The sequence below is a fragment of the Portunus trituberculatus genome, chromosome 47 (genome assembly GCF_017591435.1).
Source record: "Portunus trituberculatus isolate SZX2019 chromosome 47, ASM1759143v1, whole genome shotgun sequence".
NCBI classification, from domain to species: Eukaryota; Metazoa; Arthropoda; class Malacostraca; order Decapoda; family Portunidae; genus Portunus; species Portunus trituberculatus.
In genome coordinates, this window is record NC_059301.1 from 36,035,993 (window position 1) to 36,058,550 (window position 22,558).

Sequence of the window (22,558 nt, forward strand, 5' to 3'; positions counted from 1 at the left end):
ACACAGACGAGAATGTTCTGAGCAGCAAGAGCATAGCAGACCTAATATGCAGCCATCAAGAAAACAGTCACGGTAATCAATCATTTTCACAAGATATGCTTCAACATTATGTCATTCACTTTTCCTTTTTAAGTTTGTTCTATGGTTTTACACTGGATTCACATGAGCCTCTTTTTCTGATTTATGGCCACCACAAAATAGTCACCAAAGAAGATAGTGAGTAAGAGCACCAAGAAACTGTCATAGCTTCAAGTAAGGTCATTGTCATTATAGAACTCATGAAAGTAGCAGCCACCCATCTCAATGAATATGAAATGCAAAAAATGCATAAAGTAATTGGGTGCTCCCTATAGTAACAAACTATTGTGTCAGGTATTCCACACATTATTTTTCTATGATATTCTTGTCACCATTCCTTCAGATTCTAATCCGAAAGTGCTGGTCTCTTCTCCATCTCTCTAATCAGTATTTCACAGTCAAACAACTCTAACCATTCTTACCATTCACAGAAAAGAGTACTTGACAGTTGATAGAGCCAGGACAAGACAACACAAATATAGGAGATAGGGTGTCAGTAACCAATATGATTCTTGTATATGCTGCCATTAGAAACAATTGTTTCTGTTTCTGGCCTTTGTGGCCTGCAATAGTGATGTTATTCAGAAAAATTACTTCGCTCACCACAACTCCACTTTTTGGTAGGTCCCACCCATAGGTGTGTGTTCTATATTTCATCTTTTTTTGTGTGTGTGTGTGGTGGCCACTGACCACAAAAGTGATTCTTGTGAATCCAGCTTTACTTTGACATCATGTAACTGACAGGCTCAACTGAGGTGGCACTATCTTGTGTAGAGAAATATCTTATTTTACGGCTTACAAGACGCACTTTTTTTTCCTGAAAAATACTAGTGCGTCTTCCAAGACGAATGTTGTATTGTAAGGCAACACCCAACTTCAAGGGAGCTTGGACACTTGACCGATAGCGACCTGGATTTGTATGTTGAGTCATTACATTATGATGTTAGCTTAAGTACTATTTAATTCAGCCTTTTATATTATGTAAACTCAGTACTTAAATGTTACAAGTATTTCCAATACCATAATCCTTCCTGCAGCCTACTCAGCATGTCGAGAAAACGGGCCGCTCCCTCGTCTCATAGCAACACACACGTATGTACATGCACACGAACGCACACTAGGTAAATAAATGCCAGGTACCTTTATACCATTATTAATAGAACATCCAAATGGCTTACTCGTTCAAGCAAGAGTCAAAATTCCACTTGTGAATTGTATTCACATTGATGAAGCCTATGAAGCACGATTTGCAAAATAAAGTATATACGAACTAAAGCACTGACGCGTTCGGTTTCGGCAATCGGACAAGTGATTCCGTAATGTAAACAAAACATGCCATCGCCCGCCACTAAAACAAGAGATGGATTGTTTCATTGTGTATATGTATTTACCTATGGTGATTTTATTTACATAGTTTTAAATTTGTGGTGAGTGCTCCAGCAAATACGCAATGAGTGCTGAAACAATAGTGTCTTGCAGACTCCTTGCTTCTGATGTTTTTATGTTCAGTGGTCGGGTATATGGTGAATGTGTTGTGTTTTTGTATGAGATTGACTTTTTTTTTGCTTAGAAATTTCTTTCAAATATTAGGGTGCGTCTTCCAAGATGCAGCGTCTTGCAAGCCATAAAATACGGTACTTGTCCATTTTAAGAAACTCCTAAAAGTTTTTTTAAACCTTTACACTAAAGCACTAGAAAGTGACTAATTAAATTTACAAGTTGTGTTGTAGTTGTGCCCAAGCCACTCAGAATGAACACCACATAAATCAAAATTTCCTTTGAGAATAGTGAGGTGATGGATGAGTGATTAATTACAACCATGAATCAACTGAAAATCACAAATACTATATTTACACATTCCATTTATGAAATATTAACCAAATGTCTGAGTATGATGCATTTCTAATTTGTCTCTTTATACTGTTTTATAGGTGGTTACCCAAGCTGGTTAACTATAGCCCCAGACATTAGATACATAGTATATATTTTTCTATATCTCATGGAAATGAACTGGAAAGCACTGCGTGAGGAGTAGGACACTTTTTTTCAATACTGTGAGACAGGAGTAGTAAATATTATTGCTATTGATAGAAGAGTAGATGTAAAAACAATGTTTAAAATGAAGTTAAAAAGATAAAACAACATATAGTGGTATCTTGAGATGTTTTTTTTTTTTTTTTTTTTTTTTTTTTTTTTTTTTTTGAGATACGAGCAAAATTTTGAGATACAAGTCACAGTTAGGCATGTTGCTGCTGTAGTTGGTGGCTCAGCGCACTGGTCCAGCCTCTGCTCTTGTTTTTAGGAGGTTGGAACGGATTAATGGCATTTCAATGAGAATAATTATTTTGAGATGCGAGCTTCACAGAACAAATTAAACTTGTATGTCGAGGTACCACTGTACTTAAATGTAATTAAATTTGAATTGGTACAAAATGAAGATTGTACAAGGGAGTAACAATAATGACTGCTACAAAATGAGGATTGTGTGAGGGAATAATGTTACTAACTGCATTGTTGTGAATTTTAGACATGGAATGTGATAGTAACAAAGAAGAAATTGAATGTTAAGTCTGAGTCTGAAGAGAAACACTGGGAAAAAAAGCTTGAAAGCAATGAAGGCATGCAAAAAATTGGTTTGATAAGTGGAAATAATGAAAGTGCAATTGGTAAAAAAACTAAATCTGATGCCAAAGGTGCAAGGCTTGGATGGAATGGATGGACAATATATAAATAGCTTTAATTGCATTATTGGACTCGTGTAGGTGCATGAAAAGAGATGAATGGAGAGCTTTTGTGAATGTAAAAATAGAAGCATGGCCTCAATGGGAAATTCCCTCTCATCTAGTCATATCTGTAGATCAGGTCAGGTACAGAGAAAAAGGAGTCTCTCATGATGCAGCATGACTAATCTGCTAGTGTTATATATATAAAGTTATCCAGTTTATTTAGTATTTACATAAGAAGCTTGTTTTTCCAGTTATGCTTGATATATATTTCAGTATCGTAATTAGTTGGATGTCTATATAAAGAGTGGTATTACTGATATATTAACATGTCACAAGATGAGGGAGTAATTGTAAATGAAAATTTCTAGTTGCCTTGTCTGTGTTACCTTCCTCCTGATATTTATAGATTATTAGAACAATAAGAGAAAAGGGTTTCAAATGTTCCAAAGGTGAAAGAAAGAAAAAAAAGGCAAGTGAAAGAGGCAGTCAAGGACACAGATATTTTATGTATATTTCCTTGGATGAGACCTCAGTTTAATTTATAGATGTTTGTTCTTTAGGTTTTTTTTTTTTTTTTTTTTTTTTTTTTTTTGGCCAGTTTGAGGCTCCTAAATCAAGAGGTCATCTTATAAACTGAGAATAAAACACAACCCTTTCAACCCTGTGATGAACATTAAGTTCCACAGTACCTTGGAATTCATTCTGCAGCCACATACACGCGTGCATATTTTTTATATATATATATATATATATATATATATATATATATATATATATATATATATATATATATATATATATATATATATATATACAGTAAGCCCTCACATTTAGTGATCCTATTAGTCTGCTGAAACCATCGCCAAATTTGAATAGTACTTTAAATAGGGAAAAATACCAATCAGTCTTTCGTCCGCCCTAAGTCCCCATTTCAAGTCCCCATTTACAGCTGCAACATCGCCACCTTCACAAGAATCAGCACCCCCCGAACCACTAGTGGAGGCCATGGTGATAGTGAAACTCACTAAACAGCGAGGATGGGAGCACAAAAAATGAGTTCACACGCTGGATTAACACACACAATAGCTCAAGTGTCGAGCGGGAATGCCGGAGGCACTGTGGGGCTGACGTCACGGCCAAACAGACACGCGATTGGCTCAGAGCAAGCGGGAGGCCGGACAGTGTAGCGCGGTACATTCGCTAAATATGAGAGAAAAGCACTAAACTTGAGAGGGCTTGGCCTTTTTCCAGACAGTCGCTAAATAACGGTTTCGCTAAGCTGGATATATATATATATATTCTGTTAAAGTCTACAGCAGAGATTTCCAAGGTCCATGTTCCTTTTCTTGATTGGCTGGTGTGCTTGTTGTTTGTTTTCTTTCAAGGTAATTTTGGGCCTTCTCAGACCATCTTCAGGAAAGAAGTGAATCATGGTGCCAAGTGTGCTGGTATATATCTGTGTGGTGCATGCATGGCTGGCTGGTGAGCCATGTCAGCCAATCAGTGTGCGTCATTCTGTCTCCAGCAGCTTCCTTTCCTAGACAGCGCAGTTCAATGCAACGCCACCAGTTTTTCCACCAAAGTATGTCATCCCAAAAAAACTTAGGTTTCTGCCTCAACGCTGCCAGTGAATGGCCCGAGAAATACATTGTAGTGTCATCAACGCTTCTGTCAAGCGCGCCTTCACCCATTGCTCATCACGGTCCACTGTTAACAGGGAACTCACAAAAGTATCCCAAATGCTCACCAACAACAGATATAGTAAAACAGAAATCAACGAAGTAGTACGATGACACATGAAAGAAAAACAAGACTTCCCTCAAGAAATTCGCCTCTACTACAAAAACTACATGACCACCACCTACAATGCACAAGAAAAAGCGTTGAAAATTGTTCACAACAACTTCAAACCCCAAGCCCATTGACCTTAACTCACAAATTAAGCTCATATTTTACTACAAAATTAAGCACTTTTTCAGCCTCGTTTTCAAGAACAACTGCCACCCACCGACAGCAATGCTTCAAGAGGTGAATGTGGTGTACCAATACACATGCAATGATGGTGACTGCAGTCACCGACCCTCTACGTATATCACCACCTTATCCAAGCACGTCACACCCCACCTGCAAGACAGTACCATTAAGAAGCACCATGTCACCGACCACGCAGACACTACTTTTAACCCCAAGAAAGTAGAAGAGAACATAGTCACCCTGCATAAAGAACCATGCAAAGCCCGCCTACAGATGACAGAAGCAGTCTACATTCACACGAAGACTCCCAGCATCAACATCCAGTTAATAACCAAGTCCTCCCTGCCATCCTCACGGAGACAGAATGACGCGTACTTATTGGCTGACACGGTGCCAATGCACGCACCACACAGATATATACCGGCACACTCAGCACCACGGTTCACTTCTTTCCTGAAGATGGTCTGAGAAGGCCAAAAGGTTCCTTGAAAGAAACCAAACAACAAACACACCAGCAGATCAAGAAAAGGAATATGGACCTCAGAAATCTATTAAGATATCTTAATGAGAATATCCCTTCACTAGTGAGAAGCATTGAAAAAACATCCTACAAAATAAACAATGCAGTTACTGCTATAGACTTTAACAGAACATGCATTCAGAATGGCCTCTTACCAACAAAATATACACACACACACACAATTTATTGGCTCCATGACAGGATGAGCTACTCTATTTAAGGATGTTCAATGTTTATTGACAGCGTCACATGTCTGTGCACCCAGCCATGTCATAATATAATCAGTTACCAATTAGCCTTGCCAGTTAGGCTAACAGAAACCATGACGTTCATAAGTACTGTTTATGTTTTAAGCCAATCATAGCTTTGATTTTTAATTTCTTTAACTCCTTATATTTTTAAGGTACTTGTGTGTGAGCTAATAGTTGGATTAATAAATCAAGGTTGGTTGTATTTGGAAACTAAAGACAGTGGTAGTGAGAGAAAGGCCATATTTAGCCCAGGGCCCAGTGATACACCAGCTATAAAGCTGTGACAATTAGTACCATAGTCATCAAGAAAAGAAAGTAATGCATATTTCTTCCATTTTGGACTTCAGAAACACATAGACCTGTACAGAACAGGGATTGAGAATTTCGCAAAATACTAACGTACTTAAGTGAGGGAACGGACCATCCGCAACCCTTTCACGTTGCAGCTTGTCAGTGATGCACCCTTCACCAATAGGGGGGTTATCTTATAAGGTGGTAATAATAGTTCAAACCCTAAACTTTTCCTTAAAAAAATTGGGGGTCGTCTTATATACAGAGTTGTCTTATAGTCTAGCATACAGCATTTGTACTGATTAATGATAATGTGATTCACTGATTGCTGCTCTTACTATTACATTATAGTGCAAGACTAGAAAAACAAGCTTATGTGCACCACAACAGATATGCTCCATGATTTGTGGCAGTGGTGCAATGAGGACCATTTCTCTCTCACCTAGAGATCAAGATGTGAGAGAATACTCATAAAATATTATGTCTTAGCTACCCCCCCCCCCAAACACTACAATTCAGCATTATACACCTCCCAATTAGCAAATACTATAATACATTCTTAAATTCTCCCACAGGATTGAATGAACGGAGGTGTGCTTCATCCTTGGCTATCTTGTAACCCCAAAGTCTCAATGCTTTTCCACACACACTCTGGATCTGTTTCACATCCTTCCAAGATAAGTCCTGTTGCCAGTGAATTGGTGCAACTTTGGAGTCACGGAAGGTGCTGGACACCCCACCTATTGTCTGCTTGGTGTGTGTGTCAAGGAATGCCTGCACCCGTGGATGGTAGCTCAGGTGGAAGAAGTCAAACAGCTTCTTCGTCATGTTGTAGACATTGAATGACAGATCCTCATAGCGTACCATCCTGTTGAAAAAGGTGTGATCATGGTTATTGTTGCACAAAGGCACTGTAAGTGTTCAAAGTTTGAAGGAATAGAAAATAGTAAGAAATTGGCTAAATGTGGATAATCTTCATATCTTGTAAGGTAAGGGGCACATGTTTGGGAATAAATTATTATAAGTCATCACTATCCTTGGCATTTTCACCTTTGATAGCCATACTACATAAGAAGTGATGTTATAATAAAGAATAAAGTTAAAATTCATAAGGTAAATATATACAACTTTAAAATTGTTTCATATATCAAAACTCATGGAAGTACTCATAGAAATTTTGTACATACTTTATAAAAGATATATTCACATCTGTTTTACATTATGATTTCCCCCAAAACAGGAAATTTACATGAATAAAAAAGTACATGATTATTATCTGATTCTTTTATTTTCTTTTGATCTTGTTTTTACTCATTTATTTATTTAAGGCAGGCTATAAATTTCTTTTCTATGCTGTTATGTCTATCAACTGGTATCTACTTCTTTTTTATATTCATAGATATTTAATTTAATTATGAGTATCTTCTTACACCACTCAGAAGGCAACATTTTAGAATTAATATTCTTTTTGTGATGTTTCCAATATATATATATATATATATATATATATATATATATATATATATATATATATATATATATATATATATATATATATATATATACAGTAAAAGTCCTGAAATCCAGAAGTCATGGGGGTTTAGGCATTCCAAATTGTAAGATAGTAAGGCTGAAAGTAAGATTAAAATCTTGAGGGTACTATGTAAACCCCATTAAACTAATCCCAACTTGCTATATCTCTTTGTAGTACTGTCATAACAACTTCCAGGGATTGCTACTACCACCAGTCCACTGTGTACTTCCTCACCACACCACACAAGATTTATGTAGGGTTTTTTTTTTTTTTTTTTGGAAGATTTGCCAGACTATAGGGGGAGTGGCATGGGCCTTTCCAGCCTTTATGGCAGTCCATATGTGATGACTGCTCTTTTCCTACTTGTCAACTTGTATTTGTGTAGGTGATTTCACTATTTTACATAGGCTATTCCACCATCCACATATACTGAGAAGTTTGAGTGATTGTACTGTACTGTACCCCACATAATATGTATACAGTCCACAATACTTATGGTTAGGGTTGTATGTTTTCTCTCTTTCACTGTCTTTGTCTGGAGGCCAAGAGGGTTTGCTGAAGCCATGATAACAGTAGTTTGGCACACACGTGGTCGACTTTGTGATGGTGACAGATGAGACGTGATCCCACATGGCAGAACACAATGGTGGACGGCGGTTGGCGGGATGTTGAATCGGCGCATTTGGTGTCAGTGATGACATGTTCAGTTTCTTACTTTTTACATATTTAACTCAGCCTTTCAAATTTTCTGGATTTAAGGACTTTTACTGTGTGTATATATATATATATATATATATATATATATATATATATATATATATATATATATATATATATATATATATATATATATATATATATATATATAAGAAATGTGGACTTTTACTTCAAATTACAAACCTGAAGGAATTTGGAAACATTGTCTGGAATTTCTTAGCAGTGTGGAAGTCGCTGACAAGATCTTGACATAACCACGCTGGATCATCACAGTCAGGGTTGTCAGGGCACCAAACACGGTGGCGTCGGGACTGCATGGTGCCCCGAGGATCCCGCACAAGTAGCAGCACCTGCACACCAAGCCTGAAATGCACCAATTTTTTTCTAATTCACTTTTGTCTATTTATTTAATTATTTTTTTGGGTAGGAAAGGCACTGGCAAGACCAAAAATTAAATAAATAAAAAATACAATAGAAAATGCCCATGGAGGTGCTGGGCCCATTCATACAAAGACAAAAGTATCAGCCAAAGCTAGAGGATAGGTGTATTGAAACCTCCATCTTGAAAGAATCAAACTTATAGGAAGATGAAAATACAGAAGCAAGCAGGGAGTTTTAGAGTTTACGAAAGAAAGAGATGAATGATCGGGAATACTGATTAACTTTCACAAGAGAGATGGACAAAACAGAGGGAAAAAATTAAGCAAGTTTTATGCAGCAAGGCAGTGGAAGGAGGGAAGGCATGCATTCAGCAAGATCAGAAGAGCAGTTGGCAAGAATAAAGCAGTAGACAATAACTAAAGATGCAACATTGTGGCTGTGAGAAAGAGACTTAAGACAATCAGAGTAGAGTTCAAAAGACCAAAAGTTTTTTATTCCACACAGTCTTAAAGAACTATACAAGTGGAACTCCCCATATACGTAAGGCATATTCCATATATAGGCAGATAAGGCCTCTATATAGAGTTAGCAGTTTGGGTAGGATTGTGAAAACAACTCAAAACACATAACTTCAAAGAAGCTGTTTTAACCAGAAATGATATCTGAAGTTCCCAGTTTAGATTATAAGTATGGGACAGACAAAGCATGTTTAGTGTAGAAGGGGACAGACAGCTGTGTGTCACTGAAGAAGAGGGAATAGTTGTCTGGTAGGTTATGTAGAGTTGATAGATGAAGGAATTAAATTTTTGAGACACTGAAAAATATTAAGTTTGCTCTGCCACAATCATAAATTTTAGATAGATCAGAAGTCAAGCGTTCTGTGATATACCTGTGTCATCTGCTTACTTCCTGAAAGGTTGGTTGTCTATGAAAGACATGAAAACATGAAGGATGGTATCATCAGCATAGGAGTGAATAGGAAAATAAGTTGGGGGCAAAGGGGTCCCCCAAGTGCATGGGGTTCAAATGAAAAAAGCTGCAGGAGAGTAGTATGGAAACCAAAGCTTTGTGCTAGGCTCTATCAAGAGCTTTTGAAATGTCTAACGCGACAGCAAAAGTTTTACTAAAATCCCTTAAAGAGGATAACTAACACAAAGTCAAGAAAAACAGACCACCAATGAAGTGACTAATGAAAACCATATAGGTGAAGATTGTGAAGTAAATAGATGTTTAAGAATTTTTTTTATTGAGAATATTAGATTTAAAAAATCTTTAGATGAGCAGGAAATTAAAGCAATAAGACTAGTTTGACAGATTAGAATGGTCAACCTTTTTAGGAATGGGTTAAATGTAATCAAACTTTCAGCAAGAAAAGGTAGATATTGATAGGCAGAGATGAAAGAGTCTGACAAAGTAAGGTGTAAGTACAGAGCCACAGTTTCTGGGAACAATTGGAGGGACTATCAGATACATAGCCTACTGAGGGTTTAGACCAGCGAGGGAATGGAAAATGTCATTGCTGAGGATTTTAGTAGCTAGCATGGAGTAGCTCGAGAGTGGAGGAGAGGGAGGGAGAAGCCCTGAATCATCCAAAGTAGAGTTTAGCAAAGGTTTGAGCTAAGAATTCAACCTTAGAAACAGACGAGATGGCAGCAGTGTCATCAGGATGAAATAATGGAAGGAAAAATGAAAAAGCAAAGTTACTAGAGATATTTTTGGCTAGGTACCAAAAGTCTCAAGGGGAATTGGATCTCAAAAGATTTTGGCTAGTTGGAGAACATACTTGGCATGATTAAGTGCAGAAATAAAAAGCACAGGAGATTCAAGTGATAGAAGGTTCAAGTACCTTTAGTGAAAAATCTCTCTAACATGGATACCACAAGAACAGATTGTCTTAAACCAAGGCTTAGAAGGTTTAGGTTGAGAAAAAGGGTGAGGAATGTACACCTACATGTCAGACACTATCACCTCTGTTATGCATTCAGCACACAGAAATGGGTCTCTGACATGGAAACAGTAATCATTCCAGTGAAGATCAGCATAATATCTCCTCAGGCCCCCCAACTGGCAGAGGCAAGGTGCCAGAGGCCACCTCAACTTTGGGGATCTTGAAGAGGGATTGGAGAAATAGGACAGAAATACAGAAATGAGATCATGATCGGAGGAGCCCACCAGAGAAGATAGGGTAACACCAAAGCCAGAAGGACTACAGGCAATGAAAAAATCAAAAATGTTGGGCGTATCTCCAAGATGGTCAAGAATATGAGTCAGGTGTTGCACCCAGTTGCTCTAGGTCATGGAGGATAGTAAAGCTGAAGGCTCATTCACCAAGATAAGTAAAGGGAAGGGAAAGCTAAAGTTAGTGGTGAACATTGAAGTCTCCAAGAATGGAGATCTCTGTGAAAAGAAAGAGTCAGTGTGATCCACTTTGGAAGTTAAGTAATCAAAAAAATTCTGTATAATCAAAGGAATTAGGTGAGACCTACACAATGTAGATAAATTTAGTTTGAGAGTGACTCTGTAGTTGTAGCCTGATGGTGAAAAACTCAAAAGATTCAAAAGCATGAGCACAAGAGCAAGTCATGTCATTACACACAAACACAACATCCAGCTTGGGAATGAAAATGAGGATAAAGTAGGAGGGAATAGAAAAGAGGCTACTATCAGTTGTCTCACACCCCTGTATTTCAGTGAGGAAGAAGATGAGGTTTAATAGAGGAAAGATGGTGTTCTACTTCTACAAATTGAAGATTAGATCTAAGACTGCAAATGTTGCAGAAGTTAATAAAAGAAAAAGTTGAGGGGGTGTCAAGATACCAGAAGAGCATTCCAACCTAGGGACATTTATGGCCCCTTCCTTAGAAGAGGACTACAGTGCTGGTGTAGGAGTCATCATATCTAGTTTTGAATTCTGAAGTGAAGGGTGTCAGTGAAACTAGGTGCATGTTGTTTTGTATGAAAGAGTTATCTTTAGAGCGCAGGCTGTAACTACCCATTATGTTGTGAGACACAAAGGGAAATATTCAGTAAGGCCACACTGGCTTTAATGATAAGTTCACAACAAACTGATCCAGTGCATTAGACTTCACTGGGAGTAATTACACGGTGTAACAAAATTTTGGTCTTTGGTCAATTAATGTTACTTTCTATTTCCTTTCATCTAAAAAACAAAGAATATAATGCTTATTCTCTTTAAACTTTGATTTTTATAAACTGGCCAGTGATGTTTTGAAATCCAGACAGATTCTACACTAATTTTGTGAAAAAAAAATCAAATAACTTTCTAGATGACTCCAGAACCTTAAAAACTATTCTTTCCAAATGTTTCACGAACTTCGGAACATTCTTGCAACATATATGGCAGTATAAATGCAGGGAACATATGCTCAACAGGTCAGTTCACTTCTAGCCGTTAATGTGTAAACAAGTCGATCGTTATCAGTCATTACTATCTGCATTCATCAAGCATGGCATCCAGAGGTTGTAAGCATCCGGCAGACGCATTTTGCTACGTCTGTGGCTAGTTTATCAAAACTAGAGTTAAAAAGTACTCTCTGGAAAGATCACTGAAAATGTGCGAGGCCTACAATGCATATTTTGGCATGCCTGTCAGGGATCAGGACAAACCTTGGGCACCTCATTTCATGTGCAAACTCTGCAAAATAACTCTGGAAGGTAAGAAAAACACTAATATATGTATATACACACACACACACACACACTCGCCGTCGCTGAGAGAGGACGGCTCGTCTCCGGCTGCAGACGGAAGAAGGAAAATACCTATGGTGTTACAGGGCCCGGGTACCTCTAAGTTAGTGTCCTGTTAATGTCCTACTGTCGCATAGTGTTGAAAGTGAGGGATATGGAGAGTGGTCCCTGAGAGGAGAGTGTGGGCAGTGATTGTTTTGGCCGTAATCAGCTGACGATAACAAATATGGCGTCTAGACAAGCCCGGGACTTTGAAGGTTTTATAACTACGCCAAGAGGACTGGAGAAAGTAGATATGGATGCAAGAGTTCAGGCACTGGAAAGTAAGTTCCTAAACATTTTTTCCATAGAAGAAAAACTGGATAGAGTTATAGCCGAGAATGATTCGTTCAAAAATGAGATCTATTTGTTAACAATAGCGAATAAAGAGCAATTGAAGGAAAAAGTAGAGATGGAGAAAGAAAACCAACAACTAAGGAATCAATATAAAGAGATGAAGGCTAAACTCATGGAAATGGAGATGAAAATATCCGAAGGGGACTTGAGGAAGGAGGAATGCCTTAATCTAATTGATACCAGGATGAAAGAAGTGAACCATGAACATCAGGAGGTACAAAGGTCCTTTAGGGAGATAGTGAAAAAGCAGGAAGAGGAAAATAAAGGGATTACGCAGAGGGAAATGGTAAAGGCACTAAAGGAAAATGAGTATGTGGTGAGAGATATCGCTGAAAAGAAAAAATGTGTGATCATAATAGGATTGAGGGAAGAAACTAACAGGAACTGGCAGGACAGGAGGAATAAGGAAAATGACAGGATTAAGTCTTTACTGAACAAGATCTCTGTGGAAGAAGAGGACCTATATGCTGAGGTAGAAGAAAGTGTGAGATTACAAGCTTTTGAGGAAGGCAAGAATAGACCATTAAAATTGAAATTAAAGTCTCAGGTGGCAGCTGAGGCCTTGTTGAGGAGGGCTTGGAAACTTAAGGACTCGGAGGAAACCAAAACAATTTACATAAGAAGAAATATGTCACAGGATGAGTGAATGAAAATGAAAGAGCTTGTAACTGAAGTGAAAGAGAGGAATGACGAAAGAACAGAGGAGGAAAAGACCAAGTTTTTTTGGAGGATGAGAAATGGGAGGCTAAAGAAGTGGTGGATAAAACAGATGGAATAGACATTACATGGAAGAATGAGACTAGGAATGGAATACAAGTGACTTACATGAATATAAATGGATTTCTGTCTAAGAGGCTAGAATGTATGGATTACCTAAGAAATAACAAACCGGACATAATGTGTGTAGTGGAAACAAAGCTAAGGCCCGAAATAAAGCTAGACTGGTTTGTTGTAAAACACTACAAAGTATGGAGAAATGATAGAAAAAAATAAAGGAGGTGGTGGTATAATGGTTCTTACTAAAGAAGATCTGATAGTGAAGGAGGTGAACTATAGTAAGAGAAATGAGGAAGTGATAAGTATGCTTATAACAGATGGCAAGAGGGACATTAATATTATAACAGTATACATACCACCCAGAACCAGTGCTTGGGAATATGAACAGTACCAAATGGTGATGAGAAATACTCTAGACAGAATGAAGCAAGAACTCATCAGAAAGGATAAAGTGATGATAGTCGGAGACTTTAATTATAAAGAAATAGTGTGGGAAGACTACGAAATGGTGAACGGTGGTGAGTGGGCAGAGGAATTGTTAAAGGTAGCAACAAATAACTTGATGACACAGTGGGTGAGATCACCAACAAGGTGCAGGGGACAAGACGTTGCAGCAAGGTTGGATTTGGTATTTACCAGGGGCATCTCTCTAAAAGAGGAAATTGAACATAAATGTCCCTTGGGGAGAAGCGATCATGATGTCCTAAGCTTTGAGCTAGATACGGAATAAGATTGTGGAACGCAGGGAGGAAAAATTAAATTATATTAGGGCAAATTATATCCATATAAGGGAGTTCTTTAATGAAATTGACTGGTCTGTGGTATACCAGGAAAGGGATATGCAATTGAAATACGATAAATTTATGGATTTGTATAACTCTGCTGTGAAAAAGTTTGTGCCATATCACAGAAAGAGGACTTTAAATAATAAACAGTGGTTTAATAGAAATTGTGAAGAATAAAAAAAGAACAAAGAAAAGGCATGGAAGAAACTTAAGAAAAACAGTGATGTATTATCAAGAGAAGTTTACAAAACAGCAAGGAATAGATATGTTGAAGTAAGGAAGGAAGAAGGAATATGAACAGAGGGTGGTGGAAAACTGTGAAAGTGACCCAAAAATGTCTTACAAATTCATAAATGGAAAACTAAATATAAGGGAGGCAATAGTAAAGGTTAAAAACAGGGAAGAAGTATATGAGGATGCTGGAGATAGAGCTGAAATTTTGAACAACAACTTTTGCAAAGTGTTTACAAAGGAGGAGCATTTTAAGGGAGGAAGGCCTACGGAAATAAAGCAAATGCATGACATCATGGTTACTAAGGAAGATGTAAGGAAAATTATAAGCAATCTGGATATTAATAAATCAATGGGGCCTGATGGCATATCTGGGAGGTTGCTAAATGAATGTAAGGATCAATTGTTGAACCCGTATTTGATATTGTGGAAACCTCCATACGAACAGGATTAGTCCCGAAAGAGTGGAAAAGAGCTGACATTGTGCCTATATATAAGAATGGTAGTAGAATGGAACCGCTAAATTATAGACCAGTATTGTTGACTAGTATATTGTGCAAGGTATGTGAAGAAGTAATTAAAGCTAAGTGGAGTGAGTATCTAGAAAGTGAAAACATTCTGAGTGAAAGGCAGTTTGGTTTCAGAAAAGGAAGATCATGCGTATCCAATTTATTATGTTTTTATTCAAGAGTGACTGACATACTACAACATAGAGAGGGATGGGTGGATGCTATCTACCTGGACTTGAGAAAGGCCTTTGATAAAGTACCACACAATAGACTGATGTGGAAACTAAAGAAGATTGGAGGAGTAAATGATAAACTAGCAAAATGGATGGAAAATTACTTAGTGGGAAGAGAAATGAGAACAGTGGTGAGAGGAAGGAAGTCCGAGTGGAAGAAGGTAACCAGTGGAGTTCCACAAGGGTCAGTGCTTGGTCCCATCATGTTTTTTATTTATGTTAATGATATGCCAGTAGGAATTGACAGTTATATGAACATGTTTGCGGACGATACTAAAATTATGAGGAGAGTAAAGAATGTGGAAGATTGTAACAAGTTACAGGAAGATCTTGATAAAATATATGAGTGGAGTAAGGAGTGGCAGATGGAATTTAATATAGACAAGACCCATGTTATGAAAATGGGAAGAAGTAGATACAGACCAAACTGGGATTACAGGCTGGGTGATGAGAAAATTAAAGACACCAATGAGGAGAAAGACTTAGGAGTAACCGTGCAAAACACTTTGTCACCGGAGAAACACATTAACAAGATTTTGGGAAAACATATAACATGCTTCAAAATATTGGCCTTGCATTCCACTACCTAGATGAAGGAATGATGAAGAAGATATTATGTACCTTAATAAGACCCCAGTTAGAATATGCAGCTTGTGTCTGGTCACCGCATATGAAGAAAAATGTGAAGAAGGTAGAAAGGGTACAGAGGCCGGCAACAAGGATGGTACCAGGACTCAGGGAGTTAGACTATGAGGAAAGACTGAGGAAGCTGGGGCTGACCACATTAGAAGAGAGAAGAACAAGAGGAGACATGATAACTATGTATAAATTGGTGAACAAGATTGACATACTGGACAGAGAGTTGATAAAGGTGACCACAAGTAATCATCTCCGAGGACATGGAAAAAAGCTAATAAAGACATCTGTCTAAATGACGTGAGAAAATATAGTTTCCTGCATCGTAGCATTGATAAGTGGAATAAACTGAGCAGTGATGTCGTTGACGCGGTGTGTGTCAATCAGATGAAAGAGAGATATGACAGGAATGGACAAGGAGACAGGACACAGAGAGCTTAGCTCGGGCCCTGTAATACACAAATAGGTAAATACAAATAGGTAAATACACACACACATACATACACACACACACACACACACACAATGTAATGAAGGAGTGTGCCGATATGAAGAAGGAAAATGAAGCACTGAAAGAGGAAGTTAAGCTAATTAAAGTGAATTGCGAAAAATGTGGAGAATCTCTAGGAAAAGTGATGGAGAAGCAGGCTGAATGGAAAAAAAGTCAGGAAGTGGAAAGAAAGGAGGTAAATTACAAAGTTGCAAGTCTGGAAAAGGAAATCAAAGAGTCTGGGGAGAAAACTTTGGGCCTTGCTGAAATTATAGATCAACAGATCATAGAAGAGAAGATTGCTGAGAAAGTGGTGAAGGTTATTAAATCAAATGAGACATTGGTGAGGGAAACTGTAGACAAAAAGAGATGTGTGGTGATATTTGGTGTGGAGGAGGATAAGACACCGAGTAAAATGGAGAGAGAAAAAACATAAAAAGGTGATAAATAATATCATTAATGTGGTGCAGGAGGAGGAAAAGACCTAGTACAAGAAATAGAGGACTTCCATAGAATTGGAAAGTTCACAAGAGAAGGTATGAGGCCAATAAGAATCAAACTTAAGTCACAAAAGGATGTAGATGAATTGGTGGAGAAGTCATGGAGGCTAGCCCAGCAGGAAACAACAAGGAAGATTTGGTTGAGAAGAGATCTCGGTGAAAAGGAAGAGAAATGTTAAATGAGTTGAGAAAGGAGGCTTTGAAAAAAATGAAGAGAGGACAGAAGAGGAGAAGAAAGAGTTTTCTGGAGAATCTTGGATATGAGACTGAGGAAGTGGTTCATAACCCAGAAAAGTACAGCAAGAAAGGACTAAAGAAACTTACGTATGAGCGGAATGTAATGTATTCCAACATAAATGGAGTGATATCGGGATTTTAGAACTCAACGATTACTTGAGGGACAAGAACCCAGATATTGTGGGTCTTACTGAAACAAAACTGAGAGAGGAGAAGACCTGATGATGGTTGGAGAAGGAAATATAATGTTTGGAAAAGAAATAGAGTAGGTAAGATGGGAGGAGGAGTGATGTTGCTGGTTAAAAAAGATATAAAGGTGGATCAAGTGAAAGAAGGTATGGGAAAGGCAGAAGTGCTAAAGATCAGAGCAGAAACTAATGAAGGAAAAAGAGGCACTACATAGTGGTGTACGTACCACCTAAGACAAATGCATGGTCAGTACAGGAATATGAAGAAATGATAAATGATACAGGAACATGTCTGGAAGAAATGTTGGGTGGCTGTGAACGAACTATAATGATGGGAGATTTTAATTGTAAAGAGGTGTGTTGGGAGGACTGGTCAATGGAAGGATCAGAGACAACATGGGGAAATACACTATTGACACTGGCAATGGAAAATGTGTTAACTCAGTGGGTCAAAGAAGATACTAGGTTTGGAGGAGAGGAGCATCGTCAAGACTGGACTTGGTCTTTAGTACAGAGCCAATGGTCATTGAGGAGATGAGGGTGGAGTGCCCTTTAGCAAAGAGTGATCATGCAGTTTTGGAGTTCAAGGTGATAGATGAAGAGAAATCTAGAAGAAATGAAGAATATAAAGTGGGAAGATGGAATTATGCCAAGACAGATTTTGGAAACCTAAAGAAATTCTTTCAAGAGACAAATTGGATGAAATTCAAGAGTGCTAAGGAGCAAATGAAAAGTGGAAGGAATTTATAAAATATACAAAGAAGGTGAGAAAAATTTGTACCAATAAGACAACATAGAGAAGTTGGAAAGCAGGACTGGTTTAACGATAGATGTGAAAAGGCTAGAACAAGAAAAGAGGATGCATGGAAGAGGTGGAGAAGGAAAAGAAGGATTAAGCAGTGGGAAAGTTACAAAAGAGCAAGAAATGAATATGTGTTGATTAGAAGAGAAGAAAGAAAGAAACAAGAAAAGGATATAATTGATAAATGTAAAGACCAACCAAGGCTTTTTACAGACATGTGAACAACAACATCAAAAATAGAGAAAGTATTGAAAGTTTAGAAGTAAATGGAGTATACAGTGAAGATCCCAGGAAATGGCAGAGGCTATGAATGGATGCTTTCGGAAGGTATTCACAAAGGAGACTGCTTTTGACAAACCACTGGTAATGGAACAGAAAGGGATTATGAAGGAGTTTCAAGTAACTGTGGAGGAGATCAAGAATATGATGGGGAGTTTAGAAGTGAGAAAAGCTGTGGGACCTGATGGGGTATCAGGATGGATTTTAAGAGAATGCAGGAGCAACTGGCAGAAAAAGTTTGTGAAGTAATTGATGCCTCATTAAGGGAAGGTGTAGTGCCCCAAGACTGGAAAAGAGCTAACATTGTCCCAATCTATAAATCAGGTAACAAGAGAGACCCATTGAACTATAGACCAGTGTCACTTACAAGTGTGGTAGCTAAGATGTGTGAGAGGGTGGTGAAGAATAGATGGACAGACTTCTTGGAGAAAATGACATACTTTGTGAGTGTCAATTTGGTTTTAGAAAAGGGCGTTCATGCACGACAAACCTGATATGTTACTATTCGAGGGTGATAGATGTAATACAGGAAAGAGATGGTTGGGCTGATGGAATATATCTGGATTTAAAAAAGGCCTTTGATAAGGTACCACACCGGAGACTGATCTGGAAACTTGAAATGGTAGGAGGAGTGCATGGCAGTTTACTAAAATGGATGGAAGACTTTTGGTAGGAAGAGAAATGAGAACAATAATTAAGGACAGACCATCAGAATGGGGCTTGGTGGAGAGTGGAGTTCCACAGGGATCAGTGTTGGCACCAGTAATGTTCGCGGTCTACATAAATGACATGGTGGATGGGGTGTCCAGTTATGTGAGCCTATTTGCAGACGATGCAAAATTGTTAAGAAAAGTGAGATGTGACAAAGATTGCGAACTACTCCAGGAAGACTTGGACAGAATATGGAAATGGAGCTGTACATGGCAAATGGAGTTCAACACGACAAAATGCAAGAAAATAGAGTTTGGCAAGAGTGAAAGAAGAATCAGGAGTATGTACAAGATAGGAAATGAAGACATAAAACCAGTCATGAAGAAAAAGACCTTGGGGTGACAATTACCAATGACCTATCGCCAGAGAGACATATAAACAAAATAATTGGAGAAGTATTGAACTTATTGAGGAACATAAGAGTGGCGTTCGTATATTTAGATGAAGAAATGATGAAGAAAATAATTACTGCAATGATAAGACCGAGGCTTGAATATGCAACAATACAGTGGGCTCGAACTTAAAGAAACACATAAGGAAACTAGAGAAAGTACAGAGGGCTGCAACAAAATGGTGCCTGACTTAAGAGATTTGACTTATGAAGACAGACTGAAAAGAATGCAACTTCCGACCCTGGAAAACAGAAGAAAGGGAGACCTGATAGCAATATACAGAGTGATGATTGGCATGGAAAAATGGATAGGGAAGATCTGTGTATGTGGAATGAAAGAGTGTCGAGAGGGCATGGGAAAAAATAAAAAATGGCCACTTATAGGAGAGATGTGAAAAAATATAGCTTCCCTCATAGAAGGGTGGAAGCATGGAATAGTTTAGACGTGGAAGTGGTCAACGCAAGGAATATTCATGATTTTAAGAAAAAGCTGGACATTAATAGATATGGAGACGGGACAACACGAGCATAGCTCTTTTCCCGTATGTTACAATTAGGTAAATACAATTAGGTAAATACATACATATATATATATATATATATATATATATATATATATATATATATATATATATATATATATATATATATACAGTAATACCTCACTAAGTCAGACCCCAAATACTCGGATTTCCTACATCTTCGCACATTTCGAATTTGGCCAAAAATATATATTTTTTATATCTAAAATTCATAAAATAAAGAAGGAATTTATACGTAAATGTTAAGTAGAACATCTTGTTTTCACTTAAAACACATTAAAAAACCATAAAACAAACTATAGGAAACGTAAAACAGCCAAAATAGTTTTTTGAAATAATAGTTTTTTTTATGGGGGGAACCGCAAAAATGACTCGCCATAACTCGCTCTCGAGTTCGGACTTTGGTTTGTTAACATCCAGTCATCCACTCGCCATAACACTCACTGGCTCCTGCAATCTCTACTGGAATACAGTGTCTGTGTGCCTCAACCATCATGCCTAAGCATAAACTCCAAAGGTTAACCATCAAGGAAAAGCTTGAAATAATTGAACAGCTTGAAAATGGAGTGAAACCTGCTGCAATTAGTCTTCAATATGGCATACCTAAGCAAACCATCAGTGACATAAAAAAGAGCAAAGAAAAAGCTACTGAAATTTGTCTCAGAAAGTGATGATAATAGGGAAAGCACCCAATATAAGAAAGCAGGGTTAGAGAGAAAACGAGTGCAGTATGGAAGATCAGAAAAACTTGAAGAAGCTGTAACGAAGTGGCATCGGCAACAGGTGGGCGTTGAGGTTGCTGTTCAAGGGATTGAGATTAAGAATGCTGCAAATTTCGTACTCGGTATGGATTGTCAGGCGTGCGATCATTGACCTCCAACATAGCTCAGAAAAACAGCTGAAAATTTATTCGTTTTTTCGTCCAAAGACTCCTACACCTCCTTCAACTCCAATTGCCAGTCCTACACCCTCCACATCATAGGCAGCCTTGGAACATCTTTCAGATTCCGATCTGGAATGACTCGATGGAGGTAAGAGAAAATATCATGCACTAATTGCAGTAGACGGTGTAAAATGAATGACAGTGAAGTAAGGTACAAAAAAAAAAATAATAAATAAATAAAACAAATAAATAAATAAAAATAAAAATATGGTAAAAAAGGGTAAAAATGGGTCATTATCACACATAGCCAGACAAATACCTTACTCGGACTGGTTTTCCCCCCATAAGATCCAACTAATTGAGCTTTTACTGTATATATATATATATATATATATATATATATATATATATATATATATATATATATATATATATATATATATATACATACATACAGGAATACTCCACTTAACGAACAGGATAGGGGATGTCAGCTGTTCGTAAAGCGGAAATTCGTTAAGCAGACTTAATTTTCCCATAGGAAATAATGGAAATAGGGGGGATGCATTCTGGGCTGGTCCCCAACATACCACATGGGTTAAAAAAAATTATATTTTTCTACTAGCTTTCTACAAACCTTGACACCAAGAAAGGATTGTTTTGTAATGCATAAAGTGAAATCTTACATGGAATACCAAAAAATAAAGCAGAGATAAGATCGGCCACAGATGAAGTGGAGACTCACAGTGACTCGGCCGCTTCTTCTTCTTCTTCTTGTGACCCTTTTAGCCTGCGTGTTGTCTTTTACCACGATATTAAATTTATGTTTCTACTCCTTTATTGCCTGCTGTAATGGATATCATATCTTAGTATTCATATATGCTCATGCCATGAGGATAACCTCGACTCCATGGCACCGAGTGATAGTGAATTACTAATGAAATACCGCGGTATTTCATTAGTAATTCACAGTAATGCCACAGAGTCGCGGTTATCCTTATGGCATGAGCGTATATGAATACTAATATATGATATCCATTATAGCAGGCAATAGAGGAGTAGAAACATAAATTTAATATCATGGTGAACAACACAAAAAAGGGTCACAAGAGAAGAAGCGGCAGTGGCATCTCCTGCTTCTCGTGGCTCATCTCATCTCTGCTTTATTTTTGTATTCCATGTATTTCACTTTATGCATACAAACAATCCTTTCTTGAAAGGTTTGTAAAAAACTAATAGAAATGTTGTTTTGTGAACATAAATGCATATATAAGACAGTAACACCACCTCCAGAGGTGGTGTTCCCAGCAACCTCAGAGCAACCTGATAGCAACCTTGTCACCGTCCCTCCAAGCATTTATGGAAGCCATTTCGCAGCAGGAGGTTGCTCTGACGTTGTTAAAGAATCTTGGATCCAGCTCCAGGAGCGCTAGAGACAGAGGTGGGGAGCCAGCCAATCACAGCGAAGCTGCCGCGTCCATCACCTGGCAAATTCAAACCCAGAAAATTCGCTAAAACAGATGTGATTGTACGGTATGCGGACTTTTTGGTCTAACTTTATATAGTACGTTAAACCGGAAATTCATTAGATGAACGTTCATTAAGCAAAGTATTACTGTATATATACAGTAAGCCCCCACATTTAGCAATCCTATTAGTCTGCCGAAACCATCGCTAAATTGGAATTTCGCCAAATTTGAATAGTACTTTAAATAGGGAAAAATACCAATCAGTCTTTCGTCCGCCCTAAGTCCCCATTTCGAGTCCCCATTTACAGCTGCAACATCG

At 37.9% G+C, this 22,558-nt stretch overlaps 2 protein-coding genes across 8 annotated transcripts in view; one reads left to right on the forward strand and one right to left on the reverse strand.

Annotated features, from left to right (window-relative positions):
• LOC123498075 overlaps positions 1–7,115 on the forward strand; it is a 73,785-nt gene extending 66,670 nt beyond the window's left edge. For both annotated transcript variants that reach the window (XM_045245175.1, XM_045245176.1), the window contains exon 7: positions 6,416–7,115. The gene's annotated coding sequence lies outside the window, so the exon portion shown is untranslated. The remainder of the gene's footprint in view (positions 1–6,415) is intronic.
• The window catches only part of LOC123498072 (carbohydrate sulfotransferase 5-like), a 92,222-nt gene continuing 76,039 nt past the window's right edge, over positions 6,376–22,558 (reverse strand). For all 6 annotated transcript variants that reach the window (XM_045245168.1, XM_045245170.1, XM_045245172.1 and 3 more), the window contains 2 exons: positions 8,275–8,454; positions 6,376–6,708 (listed from right to left, as the gene is read on the reverse strand). In XM_045245168.1, the coding sequence (XP_045101103.1) occupies positions 6,387–6,708; positions 8,275–8,454 (502 nt within the window). In that variant the 3' untranslated portion in view covers positions 6,376–6,386. The remainder of the gene's footprint in view (positions 6,709–8,274; positions 8,455–22,558) is intronic.